The 27,283-nt window shown below is 54.1% G+C and overlaps 2 protein-coding genes across 5 annotated transcripts; one reads left to right on the top strand and one right to left on the bottom strand.

The window, feature by feature from the left end:
- Window positions 1-227: 227 nt before the first annotated feature.
- Window positions 228-8,185, bottom strand: ZNF408 (zinc finger protein 408). Of its 3 annotated transcripts, XR_003517634.2 has the most exons (6): window positions 8,023-8,185; window positions 7,438-7,715; window positions 6,668-6,729; window positions 6,184-6,443; window positions 3,786-5,528; window positions 229-3,485 (listed from the first exon to the last, which is right to left on the bottom strand). XR_003517634.2 is itself a non-coding variant. In XM_027581239.2 (5 exons), exons 1-5 carry the CDS (start codon window positions 8,069-8,071, stop codon window positions 4,027-4,029), a joined length of 2,151 nt encoding a protein of 716 aa, XP_027437040.1. In that variant the 5' UTR covers window positions 8,072-8,185; the 3' UTR covers window positions 229-4,026. The 3 variants fall into 3 exon arrangements, 2 of the variants coding, with proteins under 2 accessions (XP_027437041.1, XP_027437040.1); XM_027581239.2 differs by having other exon boundaries at window positions 229-5,528; XM_027581240.2 differs by lacking the exons at window positions 6,668-6,729; window positions 8,023-8,185 and having other exon boundaries at window positions 228-5,528; window positions 7,438-7,607.
- Window positions 8,186-8,449: 264 nt separating this feature from the next.
- On the top strand, window positions 8,450-26,804 carry ARHGAP1 (Rho GTPase activating protein 1). 2 transcript variants are annotated; one of them, XM_027581243.1, is made up of 13 exons: window positions 8,450-8,582; window positions 12,136-12,317; window positions 12,541-12,636; window positions 18,538-18,625; window positions 22,145-22,276; window positions 22,643-22,729; window positions 22,927-23,025; window positions 23,386-23,493; window positions 23,592-23,668; window positions 23,916-23,993; window positions 24,468-24,596; window positions 24,775-24,878; window positions 25,007-26,804. In XM_027581243.1, exons 2-13 carry the CDS (start codon window positions 12,185-12,187, stop codon window positions 25,193-25,195), a joined length of 1,320 nt encoding a protein of 439 aa, XP_027437044.1. In that variant the 5' UTR covers window positions 8,450-8,582; window positions 12,136-12,184; the 3' UTR covers window positions 25,196-26,804. The 2 variants fall into 2 exon arrangements, with proteins under 2 accessions (XP_027437044.1, XP_027437045.1); XM_027581244.1 differs by lacking the exon at window positions 23,916-23,993.
- The last annotated feature ends 479 nt before the right edge of the window (window positions 26,805-27,283 follow it).

Raw genomic sequence — 27,283 nt, 5'->3', positions numbered from 1 at the left:
GCTCTTTACAGTTCATGCTACTGCCTCATTTACAGGTCCCTAAAAGTGATTCAAATATTATTCTATTGTAAGATTTTCTCATACTGTTAAAGTTGTAAATGGGAAAGAAGATCCTTTTTTTTTTTAAGATTTTATTTATGTGACAGAGAAAGACAGCAAGAGAAGGAACACAAGCAGGGGGAGTGGGAGAGGGAGAGCAGGCTCCCCGCCGAGCAGGGAGCCCGATGTGGGGCTCGATCCCAGGACCCCAGAATCATGACCTGAGCTGAAGGCAGACACTTAACGACTGAGCCACCCAGGCGCCCAGGATAAAAGATCCTTAATCTCCTACACCTTCTGATGTTTGGTTCAGCAGCTGTAGGCACCGCAGTTAAACCTGCCTCCAGGTTTAAGGTGTCCAGCAACATTTTCATAGCACCTTTGCCCTAGAGCAAGCAGTAGCATTCAAATTCAGTAATCTATGCACCAAACTGTTAAAAGTGACTTTATCTTTGGGGGGGGAAAAGTGGCTTTATCCAGGGGTGGAGGAAAGAAGTAGGGAATAAAGGGACTTTACCATTAGGATGAACAAGAATTATTTTGACATCAGGGGAAGGTATTTCCTCAATGAAAAAAGTACTGCAGAGATCAATCTTTTCAAGAACAGTCACTGCGTTTTAACTGGAAGAGCACTAAATTAGGGGTCGGAAGACCTGGACCCTGTCCTCGTTCTGCTACTCTCTGGTCTCAGGCCTTGGCAATGACTGCTCTCGAGGCGCCCACATCCTCCTCTAACATGGGGAGCTCGCACAGTGCCCCCCCGATGCCTGCTCACAACTTAACCACAAGTGCTGGAGAGCAGAGGCTCCCAAACCACGTGCCTTTGGATTTGTTGGCTTGGACCCGACCCTGCTCTGCATCACGTAGGGACAGCCTTAATGGAGAGAAAAGTTCGTGTGTGTGCGGGATGGAGCAAGGGGGTGCGAGCATCCCAGGTTTGGGCCTAAGGAGGGTTGTGGGGTGTGGACAGGCCTCCCCAGCAACCCAAAGCATGCCCACCTTGCCTACACAGCTCACTACCGAGTGAGGAGTATGTCCTTTGCTGCACAGCTGGGGATCGTGTGATGAGAATGTCCCCAGGATTCCTAAAACCACTGGGCGCATGCTGCCGGCTGAGCAGCCCTCTGAGCTGGCACGACCCTGCCTGAAGCAGGAGCTGGGAAAGAACAGGACCTACCACGCCTCACGCAGGATCCAAGAAGCAGGGCTGGCTCACTCAAAACTATTAGCAGCTATTTTTCAGGCTTGGGATGGTATGACCTTTCTCTCCATAGAGCGCCATGACTTCCTGCTGTCCTCCCTCCCCATGGACAATTTCAGAATGCTCTGTCAACAGGTTATTCAATTGGGTAGGTGCTGGGTAAATGTCAGGGGCAAAGCAGGAGACATTGGGCTGCCCATGACGTTGTGATCGAGTGCCGCGAAGTCAGAGAACACCCCAAGTTTCAGTCCTGGCTCTGCCAGTTACTGGCTGTGTGATCTCGGCCAACTACCCACCCGCTCCGACCCGTGGTTTCCTCATCTGTGACACAGGGATCACAACACCTATTCTGGTGTTGTGAAGAAGGAACAAGAATCTAAGTTCTTCCTCTCTTGACACCTACTCCTCAAAGTAATCCAATCTGGCTTCCAACTGCCCTCACTCTGCTCAGTGGCATCACAGACTTCAACCCTCTCGACAGCAGTGGACGTTCTTGCCCACTTCTTTGGCGAAACGCTCTTCTATCCGCTTCTGTGACACACACTCGACGGGTTTTCTATCCTGTTGGATGCAGATTCCGTGTCCCTTGCAGAGCCCCTGTCCCCTATGTGACGCCGGAGGGCTGGGCCATGTGGATGTTGGCCCGGCCCCGCCCCTCTGCTCACCTCCCTCCTTCGATGCCCAGCTAGCCACTAGCATCTGTCGTGACTCTCCCTCTACAGCAATTTTCTCCCCACTCTGCCGACTTCTGACAGCTTGCTTGTGATCTCTACTGTTGGCGCTTCAAACTCAGCCCACCCCCAACCAGAATACTGTCTCTTTCCCACCCCAGTGGCACTTCATGTACGAAGTCAGAGAAACCAGGAGTCAGCTCTCCCTCCTTCCCGCAGTCCATGAGTTCTGTCACTTCTCTCTCTCAGAGAACGTATCTGCCCCAAGTCCTCACCACGGTCTGCAGGCCCAAGCTGCCCTCACCTCCGTCCATCCTCTGCTGTGGCCACTCTGCTCCTTGCTCTTGCTTGAACCCCCTGGACCTTGCCAGTACTGTTCCCTCTCCCTGAAATCCAGCTCCCAGACATCAATGTGGCTCATCTTCTCCATAGTTTGGGTCTCTGCTCCTGCTCATGTTATCAGAGGCCTTCCCTGACCACCCTCTGTAAAATCACGCTCCCCCCTTTAACCTCTCCCCCTGCCTTTTTTCCACTGCATTTGCCATCATCTGACATGTCTTGTTTATTTCTTATTGTTTATTGTCTCTGCACACCAGGCTGTAACTCTGGGAGAGCAGAGACTGTTTCTATGCCATCTCCCTAACTAGCACGCAGGAAGTGCTCACGTGTTGGATGAATGATTCCATTTCTCTGCATTTCTACTGCTACAACCCCACTGCCCATCCCCCTGGCAGCCTAATGACTGATTTCCCCACAACCACACCTCGACAGCCAATCCATCCTTTGGTGGTCTCTTCAAACACAAATCTAGTCATGTCATTCCTTCTCAAAACCCTTCAAAAAGCTCCTCAATTCTGAGAATAGAGCCCCAACTCTTGAAGGCAGGCAGGCGTGACCCGGCCCCGCCCCCTCCCCTTGCTCTCTGCCCCAACCCCAACGACCTGTTGCTCACAGCCCCCCGACTCTCTGATCACATGGCTCCCCAAAGCAGCCCCCGGCGCCTCCCCCTTCCCACCCAGCAGATCAGGCTGAGATACAGGGCTGCAGCGCCGGGGTTAACAGCCTTACGCCAGCATGAGACTGTGAGAGTTTGTCTTGGCTCTGCTACCTACCTAGGAACTGTTGCCTTGAGCAGGACACTTCAAGCTGTTTCCTCATCTGTAAAACCAGACTACTACTACAACCACCGACCTCACAGGGCTGCTATGAAGATTATATAAACAAACATGAAGAACTGGCCCACAAAAAGGGCTGAGTGTTTATCATTATGATTCCTTGGGGACACTGTCCCTGATGCCCCCAGACCAAGCCAAACCATCCCATGTAACACGTCCACGTAGCACTAGCTACAGATCCTCTGCAAACTCTTGTCCAACGCTTCCTGCCCTAGATCATGAGCTCTGTAAAGGACGTCACCCCGGTATGGCTCACAGCTGCGTCCCAGCACCCAGGGTGGCCCAGGCCCACCACTGATGCAAAACCTGTATTCGTTCCTTCCCTCAATAGGGCTGCCTTTGGTCAGGTCTTCAGAAGGCTCCAGATCTGTCCTTGGCTGCCTTCAGTGAGTCTGGTGTCTGTCAGCACAGAAAGAAAACCAACGTCACAGCCCTCAGACGGTGAGAAAGGCTGCCCAAACCACCTACAGCCCAAGTTAGAACTGAGAGCTGTGAGCTGAGCTCAGCATCTGGTCTTTTTTTTTTTTTTTCAGCCTCTGGCCTTTTAACCCTCAAGTCATTCCATTTGGTTCAAGATGGAAGTGCTTGTCCCTCAGGGGGCTCAGTGGGAATGATGATGCCAGCACTAAGCAGCCCACCAGGGCAGCTCCAGGACTACCTGAGGGGGGGGCACTTCCAACACATTTAAAGAACGAGCACCTTGAGGAGTTCCTGGAGAAGAAAGCAGAACAAGCTCTATAGGAAGTCAGTAAGAAGTTCTTAAACCCGGAACAGGTTTTCCTTACAGTCTTGGGAAACAATGTGGTGGTCCATGAACAGGAAGGGAAATCCTTGATCTGCTTCTCAGAGTAGCCTCCATCAGGCAACCCAAAGAGAAAGACGCAGACACCCAGCAGCTAGAAAACACTAGCTTTATATAGAACTCCCCTGGGGGGGGTGGTCAGGTGCCCATCTCTACCTCCACCACTTCTGCCCAGGCACTAAAGGCCATATCCTTATGGATGAGCACCAGGCTGGAAGTGGGGCCTGGTTCCTCAGGTACCACAAAGCACTTATCCTGGCTCTCAGAAATGGTGACCTCAAAGACATCCCGGGCTGGGGAGACGTCCCGTTCCCCGCAGGTGTCTAGTTCTGGCTCAGTCTGCAATAATACCACAGTGGGCTCAGAAGCAGCGGGAGGCTGGTGACTGAGCTGGTGCCGCTTGAGGCTTTGCGGGAGGGTGTAGCCCATGCCACAGGTAGGACAGCGGTAGGGCTTGTCGGCCAGGTGGGATTTGAGGTGGCGCCTCAGCTTGGTAGCCAGCGTGTAAGCCCGGCCACACTGGGGGCATGAGAACGGCCTCTCCCCTGAGTGCAGACGCTCATGAGCACGCAATGTATGTGGGTCTCGAAGGGCCTTCCCGCACACGGGACACAAGTAGGCCTCCCCAGTGTGCGAGATAAGATGGCGCCGCAGCTCAGGCAGCTGGGGAAAGGCGTCAGCGCAGTGCGGGCAGCGGTAAGGCCGCTCCCCTGTGTGCAGCCGCAAGTGCCCACGCAGGTTGCCCCGCTGGCGGAACGCCCGGCCACAGTGTGGGCACAGGAAGGGCTTCTCCCCCGTGTGGAGCCGCATGTGGTTCCGCAGGGAGCCCTGGTTGGCCAGGGGCCGCCCACACACGGGGCATGGGCATGGGGCAGGGGTAGCTGGCACCTGGTGGGTCTTGCGATGCAACCGCAGGGAGGGCCGGCGGGCAAAGGCCTTGCCACACTGGTCACATGCAAAGGGCCTGGCACCTGAATGTACCACCTGGTGCTCTTTGAGGTCTCGCCGGGTGCCATAGGCCTTGTCGCACTGTGGGCAAGGAAAGGGCCGCACCCCACGGTGGCCCAGCATGTGGGCTTTGAAGCTCTCCTCTGAGCTATAGCTCTTGCCACACTCAGTGCAAAGGAAGGGTTTGTGGCCTGTGTGCACAAACGCGTGCTTCTTCAGGTGGCACAGCTGCAGGAAGGCCTTGCCACACTCCCCACACCGGTACCGCCGCCTCTGTTTCGGGGAGCTTCCTGTTGGGCCAGCAGGGCTCCGCAAGCGTGCAGGGAAGCCTGCTGGCCCCTGCTGTTCTCCAGCCTGCTGGGCCCTGGGCTCCGAGGTCTTTTCTCTGGGTGGGCACTGACCACTGGGGCTATGTAACTTCTTGACCAGGTAAGCATGCAGCTGGCTGCCCCTGGCAGAAGGTGAGCAACCGGCCTCACTGCTCTCTGGGCCCTGCTGGGGAGCAGAGCTGCTCGGAGGTTCAGGTGGCACCTGTGTCTGGGTTGGGTCCTCCTCTTCCACGCTGCCATCCTGAGGGGGCAGGCCGAGTGGTTGGCTCTCCTTGGAAAGCTGATCCTGGGTTTGGGGCTTAAGTCCAGGGCTTACCATACTCTCTGCCTGGATGCTGGGGGTTGGTGACTGGTGACCAGGATCTGCAAGGCAAGAGTGGGGTGCTGGGGTTAGGAGAAACTGTAGCAGGTGGTAGCAGTGTTGTCACCAGGAAATTATAAGAATATGTGTCTCTTCCTACTCAGCCCCTGAACTTCAGCAGGACCAAGAACACCGATCTCTTCCTTGGAACATGAACCACATGCTCGGCTTATCTTCATGTCCGGTCTCAGGTGCCTCCTGGGGAAGCACTGGAAACCTTATACACAGCTTGCTGTCTTCATCAACATGACCCTCCTATTCCAGAAAACTTAGTCAGGAAGATAAATACCAATACTGTTCATTCTAAGGACAAGACCCATCACTCTGCAATAGAAAGCATCAAATGACAGGTTATACTCCCATGACTCTTTGAGCCTCTTGCCTGAAAATTCTAGCCTGGGGGTCCATGGATACTAAACAATTATGTCATGATCCTTATTCAATCCCGATCAAGCCCCGCCCCCATTCCACACTGGAAGACCCACCTTATACCAGACTTCAAAATTTCAATAAATATTCAGGCTTCCCCTTTCCCCTCAGAAAACCTACTAAGACTGTAATGTTCTCCTTTATCTCTGTGAGCCATAGCTTTGCTTTGTCTTATCCACAGGTTGTTCTGGTGATAATTGGGGAAGATAGCATCTGTTTGCCACATACCTGCCCAAGGTTCTGCTGCATCTTGCCCTGGGGAGTCCACCTCCCGTTGGACAGCAGAGTCCGCTTCTGTCACCACAGCCATGGCTACCTCTTCTTCTAGTCTGGGCTGGATGGGGCTCAGGCCCTCAGAGGGAGGCTGGGGCCACAGCAGCAACTCAGAGCCTGGCAGTACAACCTGGTACACCTGCAGATGGAGCTTCTCGCTGACCCGCACCGGGGCCACGTTCCCCTCACTTTCCAGCCTGCCCCGCTGCACCAAACTGCAAAGCAGAGGAAGAGCTAGCTCAGGAGACCCTCTTCAAGTGGCCCTCCCTAAAGTCCCAGCTTCTGGGCAGTCCGAGTCCTAAAGACCCCATGCCTTTGGAACACTCACTGCAAAAACTCACTGGGTCGGGAATTAACAGTGGGCTTCTGGTTCCGTCTCATGCCATGACAGAAAGCCTCAAAAAGGACCATCTTCACTACATACTCTCCTGTAACTTACCTGATCCAGCCTGAACTCTGCTCACAAGCACACACGTCTCCCCATGGGCCTAGTGACACGTCCTGAAATAAACCAATAAGAGTCCTTCTCCCATGTGTTTGGGGGGACCAGGGTAGGGGAAAAAGGGGATGTAACCTCTCCTGAGACAGATCTAATATGAAGCCCCTGGAAGGTTAATGCTCTGGTTCTGGTTCTACAGGACTGTGTTGTCTGATGTTTCATCCAGTAAAGACCAAAAGACTATCCCCCCCCCACCTCCCTCCCACTGTGTGGAGAATTACTAAATTGAACACATTACTGCCTTCCAGTGAGTACCAAACAAAAAAAAAGAGTTAAGAGGTACATCATCTTTTAAGACTTACTATGCAACGAAACCCTTTACCTGCACTATTTCATCTATTGCTCCAAATAATCCTGGAAGATTAAAATAAAATGGCCATGCCTTTATCTTATGAGTTAAATGACACATATCATTTCATTAGCTAGGTGACAAAGCTGGGATTTGATTCCATGGCTTTTTAATCCTAACCACCCTTGCTCTTGACTTTCATCACCCCTGACACTATACTAATCTAGCTCTCAGCACCTTTCTGCACCTTGATTCCTTAACTACTGCAAGTGAGGGGAAGAGACAGTCCTGGAGAGAAGGGGCAAAACTATCATCTATCTCTTGAAACACCCTGCTTCTTCTAACTGAAGAGCTGTCCAGAAATGGCTGAACCTCTTCCACAATTTCAATCACGGAGAAGACAAGTCCTATTCTTCAATACCTCCTCCTGCCGTGGTTTCGCTCCTTCATCCTTCTGCTCCGATACAGACTCCTCTTCCAGCGGCCCCCAGAGCAGTCCCGGCTGCAGGGCTTCCCCGACACACCAGACCCCTAAGCGCTGCTCCTCGGCGACTGAAGGGCCAAGGGCCAAGCCCCGGGGGAGGCTCTTTAGAGCCAGGACGGCCCGGGTCGGCCCGGGCGGGAAGTCCTTGAGGCCCTGAGCACAGCCTTGTCCAGGAGGGATCCATCCCAAGTCCGGGCCCAGGCGCGGGTCAGGGGCTGCAGGGAGATGGGGAAGCAGTGAGGGGGCGACCCAAGAGGTCGTGCGGGTGGGGATAGGTGCGAGAGGAAACCGCAGATCCGGCTAGGCCTTGGCAGTCTGAGGGATCTATAAGGGCTCTAAATGGGCCGATCGGAAGTTTGAGGGGGTTCGAGGACACTGAAGCCCCCAGAAACTTCTGAGGGCACAGGAGGAGGATCCCGGGCTAGAGAAGAAAAGGGCCTAGGGTAGAGAGTTGACCAGGCAGGGAACGTTAGGTCTATCTAAGGCCAGGGCCGAGGGTCGGAGACACCGCAGGTCACTAACCGAGCTGCAGTCTCTCGCCCTCGGAGAGCAGCTCCTCCGCCTCCTCCATCCCTCCAGAAAAGCCTCCTTCCGTCGGAAGTGAGCACCTCTTCTCCGCTCCCCCCGGAAACAGTCATCGGCTTCCAAATTTCCTGTCAGGAAAGAATGCTAAAAGTCAGACTCATCGGTGCACAGACCCGGGAGTTGGGGAATACCGACGAGGCAAAACTCCTTCCGAGAACAATAAGAACCATAGTATTCCAGAGGACCACCAGGGATTCCAGCATAAGAGAAAGCGGAACTAATTGTTCCAACCGCCTCCTTTTGGGAGGGACGGGTCGGACACATACGCTGTCCTCCCACCCCCCCCGCTCCGGCACTTGCGCCGGTACGTGCAGGAAGTGGGCAGGGATTCTGGAAAGCCATATTTGGACCGGGCAGCGAACCGGAAGTGGGTTGGAGGTGTGGCGGAAGTGGTTGGGGAGAGAGGAGCGCGGGAGAGGGCGGTTCCCGTTCTACCGCGTAGCCGGATGTTTGCCGAGCTTTGACAGGCGTGGCAGAGGGAGCAGTGCCCGACCACGGTGAGCTGCAGGGCGCGGGGTCTTCCTGGGTGGTGGTGGGGGGGGGGGGGTGGGAAGGAAGGGACTAGACAGGTCACCGGAAGGGACAGGGTCCGCAGAGGGATGATCCGAGCGGATCCGAGGGTGGGAGCAGGAGTGGGATGGGGCCTAGGAGCCTGACTTTCCCACGGCAGGGATTCAGCCCCACTCCCGGGTCTGCAGTGACGGGACTTCATCTCCTTCGCTGCTTTCCTCCTGCACTTCCCAGGGCAGAGTCCAGGTCAGATCGCAGTCATCGAGCAAGCCCATGGGAAGGGGAAGTCTCTTTGATCCGATCTGGCGAAGCTCTAAGAACAAGAAATTTGGAAGTATCCCAGCCTGCCACTAACTAGGCCACGCTTTCATCTCTGTTTCTTAATCTCTGAAATGGGATAATTACACCCGGTACGGGTTTTGCAAACTATGAAGCTCTGGACAAATGCACTTGTAGTTGAAAGCCTTGCTATTGTATCGTGGGATTTGCATTTTCGCAATGCTGGGGCCCCAACTAGGAGGGTGATCCCAGTGCCAGAGAATACTATTTCAAGTTGTTATCTCAGCCCTACGTGAAGATTAGGGGAGAGGCTTTACTTTATCTTTTTATGGGCCCTCTCTGAACCTTCAGAATCACATGAATGACAGTCATTTAGAGAAATGTTGAGGGATTGACCTGCATCAAGAGACCACCTTATAAAGACATAGATTAAAACCTTGACTCTGCTGTATGACCTATCTAAACAATTTGCTTATTTTTTCTGGTCCTCACTTTCCTCAAACAGTAAAAGGGGCTTAGTAGTATAAACCTCACTGGTGCTGTTGTGAAGTTAAAAAGTAATCTGTCTACTTTATGGTGCTATATAGGCCCTCAACAAATACTGGTTGCCTTCTCCATTTAGGAGATGACCTCATTTATTCAGTCATTCAACAAATGACAACATCTGTGCTGAATCGGTCAGGGATCCTTAAATGGATTCTCAGATGGCCTGTGAACCCCTTAAAACCGCAAAGAAGATTTCATGCATGTGCTGATTTTTCTTAGAGAAAAAACCCACAAATTTCATCAGAATTTCGGAGAAGTCCAGAGGTTAAAACCTCTGCCTAAAATGATTCGCAAAGATTTTTGTATAAGTAGGTGTTTTACCTATGGAGAGGGGAAATACTAATCTCAGGGTAAGGAATATTTTGCACAGAGTGGAACAGGGCTTGTAGGTGACGAGTCTTGGGCGGCCAGGATACTTCATTTCCACCACTTTATTATTAGAATTTCCCTGAGCTGGCTTCCCTCACCTTCCCACTGAGCAGGAGCTAAACTTCAGGGCTCACAGAGGGAAGCAGCTGTGGGTTGGAGGCCAGTCTGGCTAGGAAGCAGAAACAACTGTGATTAGTTTTGCTGGAAAAGGCGGTTATGGAATAGGGGAGGGGTCAGTTCTGGACGAACAGACAAAATTGAGGAGTTACTGGAAAAGAGGTGGAGTTCAAGTTCAGCTCCCCTTTAGAGGGTGTCCGTCTCCTCCCCTCACACATACTTCAGCTCGCAGCTGTCCCTTCTAATCCTGTTGTTCACTTTAGTGCAAGTATTTTAGAATACTGGAGAGTTATGTTTCTGTATAGGAGGAGCCTGTGCTTCTATAGATAAGGATATTTAAGTCTAGTTAAGAAAAAGACTTGCCCAGCATCCTTGCAACTCATTGGCTCAAGCAGGACTATAATCCACTTCTCCATATACCTCACCCCATGCCTTGTTCATTGCGTCAGGCACCCACTGTTTGCAGAAAGACTTCTGGGGTAGCTGTGGGCAGGGCTAATGGGCATCAAGTGCCTGGGCAGTGACAGGAGAGAAGGCTCAGGCCTAACAGGGGTTATTGTGAGCTGAACTCTGTCTCTGTTACCCAGTGGAGTCCCCTTTTGGGGAATACAGCCATGCAGCTGAATGGGGGAAGGAGTCTGTGGGTAAAGCAAGAGTGGATTCCTCAAGACTTAGGGTTGCCTGCATTGGAGGCTTGAGGGGGAATGGGTGAGGTGGGGTGGGGGACGCAGCAGTACTCGCTGGGAGAAGTGCGTTCCCAAATAAGAGGGTCATCTTTCTCTGTGCTCGTGGAAGGGACTTATATTTTGGTAGTATGCAGCAGGAGTGAATAAGCGTAGCAGATAAGAGGCTGGAGGAAAGGAAGAGAAAGGTTTTTTTGGTTTTTGTTTTATGGCCATTTGGCTCTTTGGCTGCTTGGCTTTGGCTCAGGAGCTTGTAATGGCTTTTGCCACTGAATCAGCGTGGTTGCTCCGGTAACAGGGTGGTTGTTGCTAGGCACAGGGGGCCGGCTTACCATCCAGAGTCCTCAGCTGTGAGGTGACGGGTGCTGGAGGTTGTCCTGTTGCCTCTGAGCCCAGAGGTTCTCGGCGTCTGGAACCTAGCTGGCAGCTGTCCCCCCTTCTCCCACCCCGTGCCTGGTCTTGTCCGCACTCTTTATCTGTCCTGCCCATTCTCTGACCATATATGTCATTTTTGGGCTCCAGGAATGTAGTGGCTTAGAGCAGCCTCTTCTCTGGGGCTGGACTGAGTGGACTGAATCCCCTCCCTGACCCACATGGTGAGTCTGGGGTGGCAAGGGGATTGGCTCCCAGTTAGGTCCGAGGGCAGAAGCTGCTGCCCTCAGGCTTCACACCGCCACATTCTTACTACCAGCCCCAGACCTGGGCAAACCCAGCTTCTGAGTTGGCTCCTCTCCCTCTCCGCCTGCTGTAGCTGTGGGTCTGGTTTTCACCTCCTGTCACTCAGTGCTCTGGATGCCGTGGGCTTCCCCCTTTCCCATCTGTGCTCTCCAATCCTTGGGGCAGTCTCTTGACCTTTCCCACCTTGAAACTACATCCGGAGCTCCCTGCGGATTAGAGTGGGCTTGGGAGCCCCCAGGAAGCTGCAGATTGTCTGCTGTGACTGGCAGGCAGATTCCATCCCTTGCTTCTTGTTCCTGTCCTGGGGCAAACCCAGCTGGGCACCTTGACCGTGGCCTTTTTTCTGGGGCCCTGGAGTCTCTGGCCACTTCCTCTTCCCCAGGCCACAAGTGACAGGTGGAGTAGCCAGGGCCACAATTAACCTTTTTCACGAATGGGGTTTGGAACATCCCTGTACACCTTAGATGCTTGCAGCACCTCTCCTCTGTAACTGTTGGGGCCTGGGAAGCTTCTGTGCTCCATGACCCCTGAGGAGAGGTGCGTGGACTTTTCTCCCCTTGCAGCTGGGACTGCATGACTGTACCAGATGGGCAGTGGGCAGCACAGGGCCTGGCACGGCTCGTCCCTAGCCAGCTGGAGGACCTGAGGGCAGGCACCGAGCTGCGCCATCCTCTGCCCCAGCTGCTTATTCTGGCAACACGCCTAAACTGTGGAGAACCCAGGGTGACATGGAGCTCTTGGCAAGGTTGCGAAGTGTTGAGGAACAGGAACAGGGGAGGTTGGGGGAGGAATGAGTGAGAGCAGGAGGGCTTGCTGTATCGATTTCAAGGGAAACGAGGGTGTCCCTGACTTGCCACCCCCACCCCAGGTTTCTCTTCAGGTTCTGTGGAGTGAAGCTGTGGGGGACAGGCCTGCTCATGGACCCGCTTTCAGAGTTGCAGGATGACCTGACCTTGGATGACACCAGCCAGGCCTTGAACCAGCTGAAGCTGGCCTCCATTGATGAGAAGAACTGGCCGTCGGACGAAATGCCTGACTTTCCCAAGTCAGGTGGGTGCTTCTGGATTTCAGGCGGCCCTACGGTGCCTTAGAAGGGGAGTCTCCTTTCCTGTTGAAGGGAGATCCCAGGAGAGCAAGAGGAGGGCAAGCAGACCAGCCCTGGGGTGGGGCTGGGGGCACATGTCCTACGGGGGAGGAGGATCAAAGAACACCAGTCTCAGGGAGAACACTGCCAGCCCCCCAGGTTATCCCCTGACTTTGCGGTGTTCCTCAGATGACTCCAAAAGCAGTTCCCCGGAACCTGTTACTCACCTGAAGTGGGATGACCCTTACTACGACATTGCCCGGCACCAGATTGTGGAGGTGGCAGGTGAGCACTGCACCTTTTGCCTCCTGGTCTGCCCTCCCGGCTTGAGGAAGCCCGCCCCTCGGGCCACAGGGGAAGGGACTGGGGGAGGGGCGGGCACCCGCCCTGTGGTCTCACCCCTGACCCTGGGGCTCCTGAGCCACACACGTACCGTTTTTTAAAATCACAGACTTGATTGTGATGGCCACTTGGTCTCTCCACCAGCAACCACATCCTGACCTCTGACCCCATTGTCTCTGTTGGCTGATGGTGTGTGGGAAGCAGTGTGGCTTAGTGCCTTTGAAGTCAGAGAGTGGTTTAATTTCCAGCTCTGCTCTCTGAACTCCTTTCTCCCTCACAGGGTCGCTGAGAGGATTATAGTAGCGAGTGTCTGTCAGGGTCTAGCCGGGAGCCAGAACATAGTTGACCCCGAATAAGTGGACACTAACCTCCCTTCCCTTTGCCCTGATGTCAGCTTTTCCACCCCATCAGTTACTGGGGACCAGGGAGGTACCAGTTCCTTTTGGGGGGAACCCGACCTCCAGGGAAGTCTGGAATGGCAGAGCCTCCTTCCAGAAGTTAGGGGCCCCATGACCCCCTGGAGCATCAGGTTTCTGGCAGATGTGCTACCGTGCTGAGCGTGGGTATGGAGCCCCCGCCTTGGGTCTTGGCCTCAGTGAGCTCTCACTTTCTTGTTCATAACGCAGGACCCAAAGCAGGGGAGGTAACAAGGATGTTGGTGACCGATTTCTGCCCTTAAGGTCCTACTACTACTAGAAGAGGAAATCAGAGTGGTAGGATTCTTTGTCTTTTCCCTAATGGTTGTCTGTCCTCACTGGTGGAGGACAGGTAACTGTGAGCCAGGATGACAGCATGGCCCTGCTCTGAGGCATTGGGGTGAGCAAAGGAGGCCAGGCAGCGCATGGCCCTGGAGCCCAGTGGTGCTGGCTAAGGGGGCCGTGCAGGCATCTGGCCATAGGGAAGCCACAGGGAGCTCTATCTCTTCTGAATGCTGGGCTCAGAGAGGGAGGGGGCAGTTGAAAGATTTGCCCCTAATGTCAGAGGTGTTTCCATGGCATTTGTGTTCCTGGTGCCTGTCCTGGTCTGAGTCAGAGGCCTTGGCTGTGGCTTCTTTCACCCCTACAGAAGCAAGGTTGAGAGTTCTTTCCCGGCCTGGTCCTCACCTGGGCACAGGAGAGTCACTGAAGGTTCAGAACTTTCTTTCCTCACTTCCAGAAATGGACCTGATTGGGGCATGGGGGTGGGTATCTGATGTGATGTAACATAGTCTCTATCCTCCTGGCCAAGGCACAAGGCAGAGCAAGGGGGGCCCACCCCCACCCCAGCACTGGGTGACCCCTTTCCCCACTGCAAGCAGAGCTGCAACATGTTTCTGTTTCCCCAGGGTGTGATGAGCCTGAGGGGGCCCAGCCAGGTAGGTGTGTTTCTGTCTCTCTGTGCTTGGCCTCTGGGCTGTGGATCAAGAGGGTCTCTTGGTGGAGGCCAGGTGGGGCCAGCTTAATTGCAGCCCCACTCCAGGGAGCTGGGAGCTGGTGGTACTTGGGAGCCGGAACTAGCAAAGGGTTTACAGGAGGTTTGACAGGGTGGTGCCGTGTGGGGACACATCCAGAGCCCAAAGGGAAAGGGGCTCCTGGGGACGGAGGGGCCATGTCCCATGGCGGGGGGTACGGGGGGGCTGGCCTTAGTGCTGGCTCAGGGCCCCTCTGGTGGGGCTGTCCCCATGGCTGTGCCTCTCTGACTGCTGAGAAGAGTGTGGATTGGCACCACCAGAGCAGGAGACGTTTGACGAGACCATGGTGATGTCCTTCCTGGGAAGCCAGTTTCCCGGCATTAGAAACTGGAGAAAGAGCCCATGTTGGAATGGAGGATGGGGGGGGTGATGTCCCCAACTCCTCTGCAGCCTCTCTTCTCCATGCTGGTGGTAGCTGTCATGCTCCACATTCAAACTTGACTCAGTCCGAGTGGGTTCTTTCCAGTGGTATGCTGGCAAACATTTAACAGTTCGCTCTCTGGAAAGGGAGGGGGGAAAAAGGCTACTATTTATTTGTTGCATTTGTAATTTCTACCATGGCAGATTTCAAGCACCAACAGATGTCAACTGGCTGCAGTATTCCTGACCACTTAACAATTTAACAAATGTGTGAGCCGGCCCCAGCCCAGTGCCCCAGCCCCCACCTCCCATCCCCTGGGCCTGCTCTGCAGGTTGTGGGCGGGTGGTGGCTGGTCTGGTGGTTCCCAGAATGCCTGCTGGAGGACTGCGCTGTTGCTAATTAACACCCAGGCCACCCTGGGAGCGTTCCTGATTGGTATCCCGGGAATGCAGAGGCTCCCTTCCCAGGCAGCTTGCTCTTTTCCTGGTGTTTTCCACAAATGTGTCTTCTCATTGAGCCCTTCCCCCAGTGCCCTGGAGACACCAGTGCACCCAGCTCCTCTCCCTTTAGTCTCCAGGGCAGAAGTCTGTTCTCTTCTGAGGTCAGGAGGGAAGTTCCCAGCCTTTTCACACTTGCTTCACGTAGCGGCAGTTACTTCGTCTGCTGGCAGATGCCAAGCCACCCAAGAATTTGAGCAGCGGGACTCCACTCCAAGGAGGGGAAGACAGGGGCTAGGCCCTGGGGTCACCCGCATCTCGTTCCTTGCTTGTCTGAGAGTCTTGCCATCCAGCCCCTCACCTATCCACCTTTTGCCCCCATCCCTGTTCGACGTAATCCAACAGGTATTTTTAAGCTCCATAGTCAGCATGGAGGATTCAGTGAGGAAAAACACACATTACTTCCATCAGGGAGCAGACAGTCCAGTGAAGGGGTTCTTAGAACTGGTCTGAGTCCTTTTTGAGAATATGAGCAATGTGGACCTCTTCTAGGGTATATGTGCATGTGTTTGTAGTATTTTTAATCTATCATCATGGCCTTGGTGGAGCCCTGGTTGAGAACGCAGTTTCCCATTTACGAGGTGTTGAGGCCAGCTGAGAGATAGAGCCACGGGCCCTTCACCTCAATTGCTTGCTTAACCAGTTACTAGCTTTTTAAATTCCAGAGCCCTGTGAGCTCAGACTTCCATCCTGCCTAAGCCCTCAAACCTGTCAGCCAATGAGGGCTGCCTCATGTTGGGGGGAGGATGAAAAGAATCTTTTGGAATGCTCCATGCTCCTCCCTGCATTTCCCCCTACATTCCGGGTCCTTCCTCTGCTTAGAGGGGAGTAGGCAGATGTCCCTCTCCTCACAGGCTCATGGCAGAAAGCCCAGGGGTTTCTGAGGTTCCAGATTGTACATGAGGCTGGCTTGGCCAGACTGACCCTTTGTCCCTACTCCACCAGTCTGCTCCTTCTGTCAGAGCCTATGGGAAGAGATCAGAACAGGCCTGAGAGCCACCCCCACTGGGCTGGAGGGAACCCAGCACCTCAGGATCTAGGTGAGGGTGTGACAAAGCAGGTAGCATCTGCTCCTTCAAAATACACCTGCTTCTGGATGAAACTGCACCTTCTCAGGCGGGCTTGCAGAGGGTTCTCTGCTCATAAGTCTGGAGAGCCTCTGTCCCAGGCTTTGGGAAACTGTCTAAAGCAGTCTCGTAACCTAGATATCATTGTGAGCAAACTCGGAAATAGAACCAGGCATACCATATAATGCCGACCGATGACTTTGTGCAGGCTTCCAACGTTTCTTGAATACCTGCCACGTGCTGGGCTCTGGACCAGCACTAGAGTTTCAAAGATGGATGAGACATAATTCCTGCTCATAAGCCAGTAGAGGGGACAGGCACATAAACAATTCTACAGAAGAATCAAAGTGTCACGACAGAGATGGGTGATTGTTCAAACTGGGAGCCCTGAAAAGGGACAGCCAACCTATCTGGGAGAAGGTGGGGAGGACACAGGCTTCTGGGAGGAGATCATGCCTGGAACAAGTCTTAAGGATTCCAAGGAGTTAGCCTGGAGGAGGGTTGTGGAATTGTCTTGAGAAGTTCTGTCTGGCAAGAGAAACAGCAGAGGCCCGAAACTGCCTGGTATGGACTAGGTTTCAAGCACATTTGTGTTGCAGGTGTGCATGGTGTGAGACTGGAAAGTCCTATGAGTCATTCCAAAGAACATCTACAGCTTGGGGGGCCCAGATTGTTTATCTGGGGTGGAGTTTGGGAGGAATGGAGGATTCCAGGCAGGAGAGTTCGGGGCATGTAGGTGTTCATAATTCTCCAAGGCTAGAACTTGGGGCAGTTTAGGATGGAACCAGGCTCAGGGGGTGTTTTGGGTGGAAATGGGATTGTTGGAGGGGCTGATCTAGAGGTTGGACATGATAGTCAGACCGCTGGCACTGAGGTGCGAAATCAGGCCAAAGCACCGAGCCGTGCAGCCAGCAGCGCCTGGAGCCACGCTGCCCACATTCCAGAAGCCTCCTTCAGCCCCTCTGATGAGTCTTGCCTCAGCCCTGCAGAAAAGGGTCAGAGCCTTGGCAACCACTTTGGAAAAGTACTGACTCCTGGGTTAGGTCTCTGACCGAGAAGAAGCATCAAGATCATGGTTTACTAAATATGGAGAAGGACACTCAGCAAGGCATGGCGGGGGGGTGGTCCTTAATCCTCAGAGGTAGGTGGAGGACAGACTCCATGCATTTCATGGGTTGTATTGGTATTTTCATTTGCCTCTGAAGCAATGGGGATTAGGCAAGTGTGGTTTGGTGTCTCTGGAGAGGTGTGAAGGTAAAGATGTAGGCAGGGTTCCTGGGATGTGCGAGAGTGGGGACCAGGCCTTGTCCTCATTGAGCTTTGTTTGGTATCCCTGATCCGTCCTGACACTGGAAGAACATCTCACCTTGGAGGGCAGGAGCCCCCCGCTTCTTGACAAAGCCAGATGATCAGACCATCAAATAGTGACCAGTTTTGGATGAACACCCCTGAGCAATTACAGCCAAATGAGCATTTTTCCCAAAGCATTACAAACTCCTCTGAACTCCATGTTCTTTAGAATATCATTCATGATAAAGGATATGATTTTTAGAAATGTCCAGAAGTCAGTCAGAACCAAGTGTGGTTAATAATCCTAGTAATACAGTCAGAAAGTGCTGCTAGTGGTCAAAAAAGAGACCTGACCATTAAGTAATCACTCCCGTGTCCTCCTTGGCCTTGGACTTGCTGAGAAGGCAGTGTCAAGACGTTTTCCAAATACACGCTGCTCAGAGGGGGTGCTTCTGGAATAAGCATGGGCTTTTAAGATGACTGTTCCACAAGGTAACAATTGCTTTGGTGGATGTGACTTTCAGTTTTTTTAGTTAACCATTTTAAAATGTGCAGTTGGTGCTATTTCAGACATTCACAGTGGGGTGCAGCCACCTCTGTCTAGTCGCACAATTTCATCCATACCCATGCCAGATCCCATAATTATAAACAGCCAATCCGTAATCTCCCCTCTTCCAGCAACTGACAACCACTAATGTGCTGTCTCTGTGGGTTTACCTATTCTAGATAAACTCCTATAAATGGAGTCATACAATAGGTAGCCTTTGGGGTCTGGCTCCTTTCACTTAGCCCCATGTTCTCAAGGTCCATTCACAATGTAGCATGGATCAGTACTTCATTCCTCTTTACGGCCAACTTATATCCCACTGCATGGATACACCACATTTTCTTTATCCATTCACGCATTGATGGGCAGGTGGATGTTTCTGCCAGGTGTGACTTTTTACAAAGTCATGTTATTTTTTTAGACCCCAGCTCAGTAGCCCCGAGAGCAACCTGTCCCTCTTTCTTCAGCGACACATGTTTGAGTGCAGACAGCTGCCCAGAGGTGGCTCCACTTCGGCCGCTCTGGCCCCTGTACTACATGGCACGGGTCTCCAGGCCTGGCACCCTTCAGTTCCTCACCCCGCTTCTCTCCATTGATCTTCCACTCACCGCTCCACCTTTCTCCACACCTAGGAGATGACAAGTATGGGCGGAAGATCATTGTGTTTAGTGCCTGCCGAATGCCCCCGAGCCACCAGCTGGACCACAGCAAACTCCTGGGGTGAGTATCCACGGGGAAGGTGGTGGGACCGGTGCCCAGACCCCCCAACACCCCCATCACCTGATGCCATTCTCCTTCCTGTCACTTCCAGCCCAGAGGTATCAAGCCATCTCCCTCCACGCCTCCCCTCTACTCCCGAGGGAGCTATTCTTTACATTTGGGGGAGAGCACCGGGCTAAGAGTCGGACCTGGTTTCTAGTCCGGGAAACTGCAACCTTGGCAGGTGTCTTCATCTCTTTAAGCCAGTTTTCCTTCACCGAGGGCATCAAAATGCAGCCCTCCTTCTTTGTAGAATAGAGATACTGCACACGAACATGCTTGGAAAAGTAAAATACCATCCCTGGGTGCGGACTGATGGTTGTGATGCAGCGCTTCTGCTGTGCTTGCAGTTCATCATTTACATGAATGATTGGTGTTATTTGGAGCCAGTGGCCTCTGTACCTGTCTGGGTTCTGTTAGCAAATATATGGAATAGCTCTGGTTGGTCTAGAAATCTGATGCCAGTTGGAAAGCTGATTGCAAGCAGGAGTTTGACAGACCTGTTTTTTTGTTGTTTTTTTTTTAAGATTTTATTTATGGGGCACCTGGGTGGCTCAGTCGGTTAAGTGTCTGCCTTCAGCTCAGCTCATGATCCCAGGGTCCTGGGATCGAGCCCCACGTCGGGCTCCCTGCTCAGTGGGGAGTCTGCTTCTCCCTCTGCCTCTGCTGCTCCTCCTGCTTGTGCTTTCTCTCTGTCAAATAAATAAATAAAATCTTTAAAAAAATAAAATAAAGATTTTATTTATTTATCTATTTCAGAGAGACAGAGAAAGGGCAGGAGGAGGAGCAGAAGGAGAGGGAGAAGCACACTCTGTGCTAAGCGCAGAGCCCAGCATGGGACTCGATCTCACGACCCTGAGATCATGACTTGAACTGAAACCAAGAGTTGGACACTTAACCGACTGCACCACCCAGGTGCCCCTGACAGACCCTGTTCTGATAAGCAGTCGTTATTGAGCCACCAGTGGGCCCCCGGCACACACTGGACCTCCTTGGAGGTAGAGCCCTAACGGACTTCTCCTGAGGCGCCTCAGTGCGTGTCCCGTTAGCCTCTTGCACTTCTTTCCTGATCTCTTTAGAGCACTCCCTGAAACTGAAAGCGTCTGCACTGCTCATACCAGCCCTTTGGGATCCTGAATGGTTATGTTGTGTGTAGGGGGAGGGGAGGGGTCAGGGACGGCTGCAGAAGGGGAAGGGCCTGAGTGAGGAGTCTGCAGTCCTGGTGAGCCAGGCCTGAGGCTCTCCAGCCCTGTGGGAGTTTTCTCTCAGGCTTTCGGAGCCCTGCTCCTGTCACCCCCTCAGCTGGGCAGACAGAGCCTTATTGAGGCCCATCCCATGGCCCAGCCAGGAACAGGCCAGGGGGCTCAGCCTGAGGGTAGCTGAGTCACACACCCTACCCTTTGGTTTCACCAGCAACTGAGTTGGCAGGTGACAGACTCCTGGCCAGAGAATAGTCTGAGTGGGAGGAAGTCAGAGGAGGGAGCTGGGAAAGCACCCAGTTTTCAGGAGAGAGCTTGCTGAGTGAGTCTGCACCACTCGGGGGGCTTCCTCTGACTTCTGGAAGCCCCCCGACATCCATCCTGTCCATCCTCCATCCCTTCCCGGAGGGGTCTCCCTGCCCCCATGCAGCCTGTGGGGGCAGTGCTTTCCACGCAGATCAGTTCCATTATCACAGCCTTGGCCTTTCCCGCTGTCCAGCCACATCTAGGGGGTTGAAAGAGAAAGTGCCTGAAGTTTGAATTCAGAAGACCAGTTCAACTTCACTGTGCCTCTTACTAGCTGTGTGTTTGGGGGCAGGTCTCTTCTGAACCCTATAAAAATAAGAATTGTGCCCATCTCACGGGGTTGTCATGGGCATTGGGTAAGATAATATACATGAAATGCCCTCATATACATTTGTAAAGTATTACAGATTTCAAGGATTTAGAAAAATGTAACTATAAAGAAAAAATATAGGCAATGATAAACAAAATCTCCCATGAACCTACCACCCAGAGAAAAAAACTGCTGTTAATATTTTCGTGTATTCACCTTTTTCTATAACTCATACAGACCTTTGTATAGTCACCTCTGTATTTCACGTAACGTTATCTTCTGAACACTAAACACGCTTCAAAGACATCTTTTATTTTTTTTAAGATTTTTTTTTATTTATTTATTTGAGACAGACAGAATGAGAGAGAGAGAGCACATGAGATGGGGGAGGGTCAGAGGGAGAAGCAGACTCTCCGCCGAGCAGGGAGCCTGATGCGGGACTCGATCCAGGGACTCCTGGATCATGACCTGAGCCAAAGGCAGTCGCTTAACCAACTGAGCCACCCAGGCGCCCCAAAGACATCTTTTAAAAACATGTTATTGGCATACATGTGTACGGAAAAGTAAATTGTCATACTAATTGATGAATTTTCAGAAACTAAATACACCCATCCACACCCACAAGCCTCCCTTTGTTCTTCTAGCTGCTTCCCCAAAGGGTAACCACTCTCCTGACGCCTAACTTCACAGATTGCTTCTGTCTGCAGAAACATCCTGTGAGGTATTCTATTTATAGATGGCCTGTAATTTAACCAGTTCCCTGTTTTTGGACAGTTAGCTTGCTGCTCAAAAAAATGTTTTTTCCATTGTAAAACAGGCTGCATCGAACAGCCTTCGACAAAAATGCTTCTGTTCATTTCTGATTGTTTCTTTAGGCTAACTTCCTGGATATGTTTTTACAGGGTCAAAGAGTATGAACATTTTTTAGCTTCTGATAAACATCACTTTATGGCCCTCGAAAACGCCATAACATCCAGCAAAGGGGAGGTGTACTGTCACTACAACTTTTGCTATTTTATAGTTGCAAAATGCATCTTTTCATGTGACAGCTCTTTGCAAGCTGCGAAGTGTACAAGGGCTAAATTACCATACAGCAGTAAGGGCTGGAATCACAGTAATAATCCAGCATTAGACACTTCACATGCCTGCCTGTGTGGTCAGCAGGGTGAACTTGGGAGTTAGTTCATCTCCAGGCTCCAGCACAAGCCGTGTGACTCTGGATAAGCGCTTAACCTCTCCGAGCCTCACTGCCCTCCCGTGTAAGGAGGAGATAATCTCAGCCCCAACTGTTACGAGGAAGGCATGAGATAATGTACGCAGAGTGTTTGGCAGACACTAAAAGCTAAATATTGATGAATGGTGACTGTCATCATCATGGTCGACTCTGGGCAGTCCCGCGGGGAGTGTTACTCCCATTTTTCCTGCAGGTATGCCGGAGGGCTCCAGTTCCAGTCCTGGTCTCCTGGTTTCTGGCCAGGACTGCTGTTCTTCTTCCTCCGCCCAGCCCAGCTGCGACCCTGAACCTCCTCCACACAGTGCAGCGGGTGACTGTGCAGCCAGAACAGGCAGTACACCGACGCGGAGGATAGAAGCAGGGGACCCCTGGGGTGCCAGGTCGTGTCTCCGGGGGCCCCTCCTGAACCGGGTGGGGCTTTGCTCTTGTAGGTACCTGAAGCGCACGCTGGACCAGTACGTGGAGAGCGACTATACGCTGCTCTACCTGCACCACGGCCTGACCAGCGACAACAAGCCCTCCCTCAGCTGGCTCCGGGATGCCTACCGCGAGTTTGACCGCAAGTGGGTTGGGGCCCGGGGGCAGGGGGCTGTGGAGCCAGCAGCTCTGCTAGGTTCCAGGCTGCCCTCTGCTTGCTCAGGGGCTTACTCTGTGCTGGAGGGAGGCAGGCGCCCCCGCCTGGGTGAAAGCAAAGAATCTGAAGTTGGAACACCCTGGGCTTAAATCCCAGTCTCTGTACTTCCTCGGTCTGTGATCTTTCATGGTACTTAACCTCTCTGAGTCTGTTTCCTGATCTGTAAAATGGGACTACCACGTTACTTACCTCTCAGGCTTTCCCTGAGGACACAAATCAGAAAATGTACCCGGAAAACCTAGCTCTGTGCCTCTCCCAGCACACCTGCTGCTGAGTTCCTGTTGTCTCTCTGCAGGTACAAGAAGAATATTAAGGCCCTGTACATCGTGCACCCCACCATGTTCATCAAGACCCTGCTTATCCTCTTTAAGCCCATCATTAGGTGAGTGGGGCTGATGGGGGAGGACAGTGGCCTCCCCATGCTTCCCTTTGAACTCTGAACCAGATATCTGAGGAGGCCAAGCATCCTGGAGACAGGCCATTGTGGGGCTCAGCCGTTGTCTGATCTTGGGGGGCTGCTGAGGGGATGGTGGAGGCCTGCCGAAATATGCCTACCCGTGCCCTTTATTCTGCCGGTAGCTTCAAATTTGGGCAGAAGATCTTCTACGTGAACTACCTGAGCGAGCTGAGCGAGCATGTGAAGCTGGAGCAACTGGGGATCCCTCGCCAAGTGCTCAAGTGAGGAGGGGGCAAGGGCTGTGTGTGCCCGCCGGGCTAGGTGTACGGGTATGTCATGCTTGCGGGGGGTGGGGGGGAAGAACATGCCAGCCAAGGGGAGATGGAGCCTCGAGAAGCCCCGGGTGAGCAGAGGAAGTGAAGGTAGTGATGAAGAGCCCACGCACGGGTTCAGGGAGCGTGGGTTCGGATCCTGTTTTTGTCGCTTAAAGAGCCCCTCGGCCCTGACTTGGTTGTGGGCAGAGCAGGGTTGCTAGGAGGGCCGAACGAAGTGACTCTGTGCAGGAGCACAGTAAGGGCCTGACAAACAAGGTGACTACAAAGTCAGGTCGGTGGCCTGACCCTTCCATCTGCCTCCCCAAGGTATGACGACTTCCTCAAATCCACACAGAAGAGCCCTGCCACGGCCCCCAAGCCCATGCCACCACGGCCCCCTCTGCCCAACCAGCAGTTCGGGGTCTCGCTGCAGCAGTGAGTATAGGAGAGGTGGGCAGGCCTGGCACGTGGGGGCGGCAGACACCGCTCAAACCCCCGCTCAAACCCCCGCTCACTGCCCCTGTTCCCAACAGCCTCCAGGAGAAGAACCCAGAGCAGGAGCCCATTCCTCTTGTGCTCCGGGAGACCGTTGCCTACCTGCAGGCCCACGGTGAGTGCCAAGGCCGCTCACTGGCCACAGGGCCTCCAGGACCTGCCCCTTCCCCTTCAGCCCCGACCCCAAGCCCCTCCTCAGCCCTGTCTCCCAGCTCCCCTCGGGAAGGTGCCGGGCAGGGCTGAGAGGCCCCACGTGCAACCAGCGCCCACACCGACCCTGCCTGGAGCCCTGAGACAGAGCGGGTCCAGGCGTCTACACCCTGCCCCAGAGCCAAGACTCACCGGGCCCCGCTGTTTCCCAGCTCTCACCACTGAGGGGATTTTCCGGAGGTCAGCCAACACCCAAGTTGTACGGGAAGTACAGCAGAAGTACAACATGGGTGAGTGGTCTGGGGGTGTGCCCAGGCCCGCAGGGCCAGTACAGATCCTGTGAAGGGGTGGGGGGGAGGATGGGGGCATCAGTGTGACTGTGAAGGGGCTTCTTTGCCTTCTCCCCCGTAAACAGAGGCCCCACGTTCCGTTCCTGTCAGAGGTTCTGTGGCATTTGGGCTGATTGCATGGGTCCTGCTCCCGCCTGGCTGTCCCAGGCCTGCTGTCTCATCGCTCAGGCTTCTGGGTCCCGGGTTCCAGGTTCATTCAGAGACGAGGAATCACTGTAGCGTGTGCTGGGAGGCCCCATCCTACCCGGTCCCCTCATCACAGAGCAAGAGGGGAAGGCTGTGCAAGAGGAGTCTCCACGGGAGGAGGGGGCTGGTGCAGTGGCTGCGGGCAGTGGGGTCTGCTTGGCCTCCAGGCCTCTAGATGGGCTGCCGGCCTCCAGGCTAGGCCCAGCTCCTCTCCACCCCCTCCTCCAGGGCTGCCAGTGGACTTCGACCAGTACAATGATTTGCACCTGCCGGCTGTCATCCTCAAGACCTTCCTCCGGGAGCTTCCTGAGCCCCTGCTCACCTTTGACCTCTACCCCCACGTTGTGGGCTTCCTCAGTGAGTGCCCGTCTTCCCTCCCCAGCTCGGTGTTTTTTCTGCTGGGTTGGAGCCAGGGCTGGACTCAGAGCAGGCAGGTTTGGCCTGTCCTCCAAGGACAGTCTGGGTGGGGTCTCCCCTCTGCCCTCATGTCGGCCCGGCGCCGGGCCACTGTGACTTGGGCCCTGGTTCCTTGCAGACATTGATGAGAGCCAGAGAGTGGAAGCGACGCTGCAGGTGCTCCGGACGCTACCTGAGGAGAGCTACCAGGTGCTTCGTTTCCTCATTGCCTTCCTGGTGCAGGTGAGCCTGGGGCCTCAGCCTCTGCTGTTCACCTGGAGGAAGGGGGGGAGGGGCCGCCACCCCTCCGCTCCCGGGTATGGGAAGCAGGGTTGTGGCTTCCTGCTGTAGCCCCCTGATTCCCTCCACAGATTTCTGCCCACTGTGACCAGAACAAGATGACCAACACTAACCTGGCTGTTGTCTTTGGCCCTAACCTGCTGTGGGCCAAGGATGCTGCCATCACCCTCAAGGCCATTAATCCCATCAACACGTTCACCAAGTTCCTTCTGGATCACCAAGGGGAGTTGTTCCCCAGCCCTGACTCCAGGGGGCTCTGAGCCCTGCCCTGCTGCCCCTTCTCGGAGAGCCCCAACTGGGACTCTTCCTCCTGGCTTCAGCCTTATCGGAGCTTGGGGCTCCTGCCCACCAAGGGGCCGTGAGCCCCTGCGGGCTGGAAGCTGGGGCCAGCCAGCCGGGCAGCTCTTCCTCCCCTTCTGTCCAGCCCGCCTCGCCAGCCCTGGAGTCCTCGCTGTAACCACGAGACGTTTTTCTTCGCCTTATACTTCTCACTGCCTCCTTGGATCCCTGGCTCTTTGCCAGGCTCTGCAGACCTGGCCTTGGCTCTTCCAGCGGGGAAAAAGACTGGCCCCAGCAGCTGCTTCCCCACTTTCCCCTGCCTCTCTTTTCCTGGCAACTGCAGATGCCTCTGTCATGCCAGCTGGGCTGGTAGCTGGGGCTGGTCCCCTTCCTGGCTGCTGGGGGGTAAGCAGCTGAGCTGGGCTGGCTTGGGCCCGCCCTACCAACGCACCTCCCAGCCTCGGTGAAGGCCTGTGCGCAAAGCATCTGCTGCTGTCCTCCCCTCTAAAGGTTCAGCCTTGGGTGTTGACACAGCTAAGGACTGGCAAGGCCAGAGGCTGCTTCCTACTTCTGCCTCCTTCTCTTGCACACATCCTGGGTCAGCCCTTCTCAAGTGATACTGCCCCCAGGATGTTCCTGCCCCCTGGTTCTGCCAGGACTGGCAGCTTGGATGATAGGGCTGAGTCCCAGCATCCATCTGAAACAGACACTCCATTCCTACCCAGAAGCCCCCTGTGTCTGGTCGGGCCAGTGACAAGCAGTCTCAGCCCTCCATGCCTTGCCTCCCCTTCCTTCCCACTCTCGCAGATCCTCAGCCTAAGCACTTGTAGGCGGGTCTGTGGTGGGGTCACACAGGTCCCTGCTCCGGCCAGAAGCGACTCAGTGCCTCAGGATCTGTGGCTTCTTCCTCCAGCTAGTGACTCCTGGAGGGGCTGAGCAGAGACCTTGCTAATTAAGTCAACCCCTGCCACGGGAGTTCTAGCAACGTCCCCCAGGGCCCTGTCGTCTTTAAGAAACCCTGGACCCCGATCATTGGTACTTCTCATTCCAACTGCGTTCCTTAGAATTACCCGCCTTCTTGGTGAACCCCGGGGACCCCACTTCCTGCAGTCTTGTCCCCTGGCAGCAGAGGGAAGTACCTGCACAGTGGCCCTGCTCCCCTAGCCTTGGCCCGAGTCTGTACCGTGGCGGCCCTCATTGACCAGACCAGCCCCATCTGCGTGGTGGGTGTGGCCTCAGTCTTGACCTCACTGGGCTCTCTCCCGAGGATGCTAGCATGTCAGGACTCCTGGGGGCCTGGAGTGGCTGCTGGTTCCTTGTCAGTCCCTGTGTCTCTGGCCCGAGCCGGGCTTCTGCTTTCTGCCCTCCTTTGTGTACCAGGTGTTACGCACAGCCCCATTTACTGGGGAGCCTCATAGATCTCTTTGGTCTTTCTCCTGTCCCCTGTCCCACTGGTCTGTCCCCGGGGGGAGGGGGAGAGTACTGTGAATCAAGTGTTCACATTCACACTTAATGACTTCCTGGGCACCAATCATGTATTTCACCTTTGCACTTTTTGTATTTCAATAAAAAAGGAGATGGAAAACTGCCCCCCCGCCCCCCGGGTGTTAGGAAGCACGCCTGGAGGCTCAGAACAGGCTGAGAAGTGTGTGGTTGTGGAAGATGAGCAGGTGGGGCCTCAGGAAGTCCCCCTCCCCAGTCCATCTGACCTCGTCCTTCCTTGTCTCGTTCCCTTGGGAGTGGGTGTGAAGCCGGCTTTCTGACGTCCTCCAGGCTTGGACGTGTGAACAGTGACCCCATGTTGTACGTGTGCAGCATCCCAATGGGCCGCCAAGGGCACTACCCCATGACCACAGCCCCTTCTGGCCCTGAACAGAAGGGACTGTGGCGAGAGCAACATGGGCTTGAGTCCTGGCGCCATCATCCTCGACCAGCTCCGCTTGATAACAGCCATATCATCAGCCCACCTGGAACGGTCTCTTCATTTCTGAGGCTCTGAAGTGACACAGGACTAACAGAGCAAGTGCCCAGTGGTGACCAGAATGACCACTGTTGCACAGAGGAATGAG

This window comes from Zalophus californianus, chromosome 11 (genome assembly GCF_009762305.2).
Source record: "Zalophus californianus isolate mZalCal1 chromosome 11, mZalCal1.pri.v2, whole genome shotgun sequence".
NCBI lineage: Eukaryota > Metazoa > Chordata > Mammalia > Carnivora > Otariidae > Zalophus > Zalophus californianus.
Note: the sequence above shows the minus strand (reverse complement) of the source record. Positions and strands in the feature narration are given on the sequence as shown.

Excerpts from the sequence above, each read along its gene's own strand:
- ZNF408 (XM_027581239.2), bottom strand. The coding sequence starts at position 8,071 with ATGGAGGAGGCGGAGGAGCTGCTCTCCGAGGGCGAGAGACTGCAGCTC. Across the intron at positions 6,730-7,437 it reads CGAAACCACGGCAGGAGGAG|GACGTGTCACTAGGCCCATG; the intron begins GTATTGAAGAAT and ends GGTTTATTTCAG. Across the intron at positions 6,444-6,667 it reads CAGAGTTCAGGCTGGATCAG|TTTGGTGCAGCGGGGCAGGC; the intron begins GTAAGTTACAGG and ends TCTGCTTTGCAG.
- ARHGAP1 (XM_027581243.1), top strand. The coding sequence starts at position 12,185 with ATGGACCCGCTTTCAGAGTTGCAGGATGACCTGACCTTGGATGACACC. Across the intron at positions 22,277-22,642 it reads TACCGCGAGTTTGACCGCAA|GTACAAGAAGAATATTAAGG; the intron begins GTGGGTTGGGGC and ends GTCTCTCTGCAG. Across the intron at positions 22,730-22,926 it reads CTCTTTAAGCCCATCATTAG|CTTCAAATTTGGGCAGAAGA; the intron begins GTGAGTGGGGCT and ends TTCTGCCGGTAG.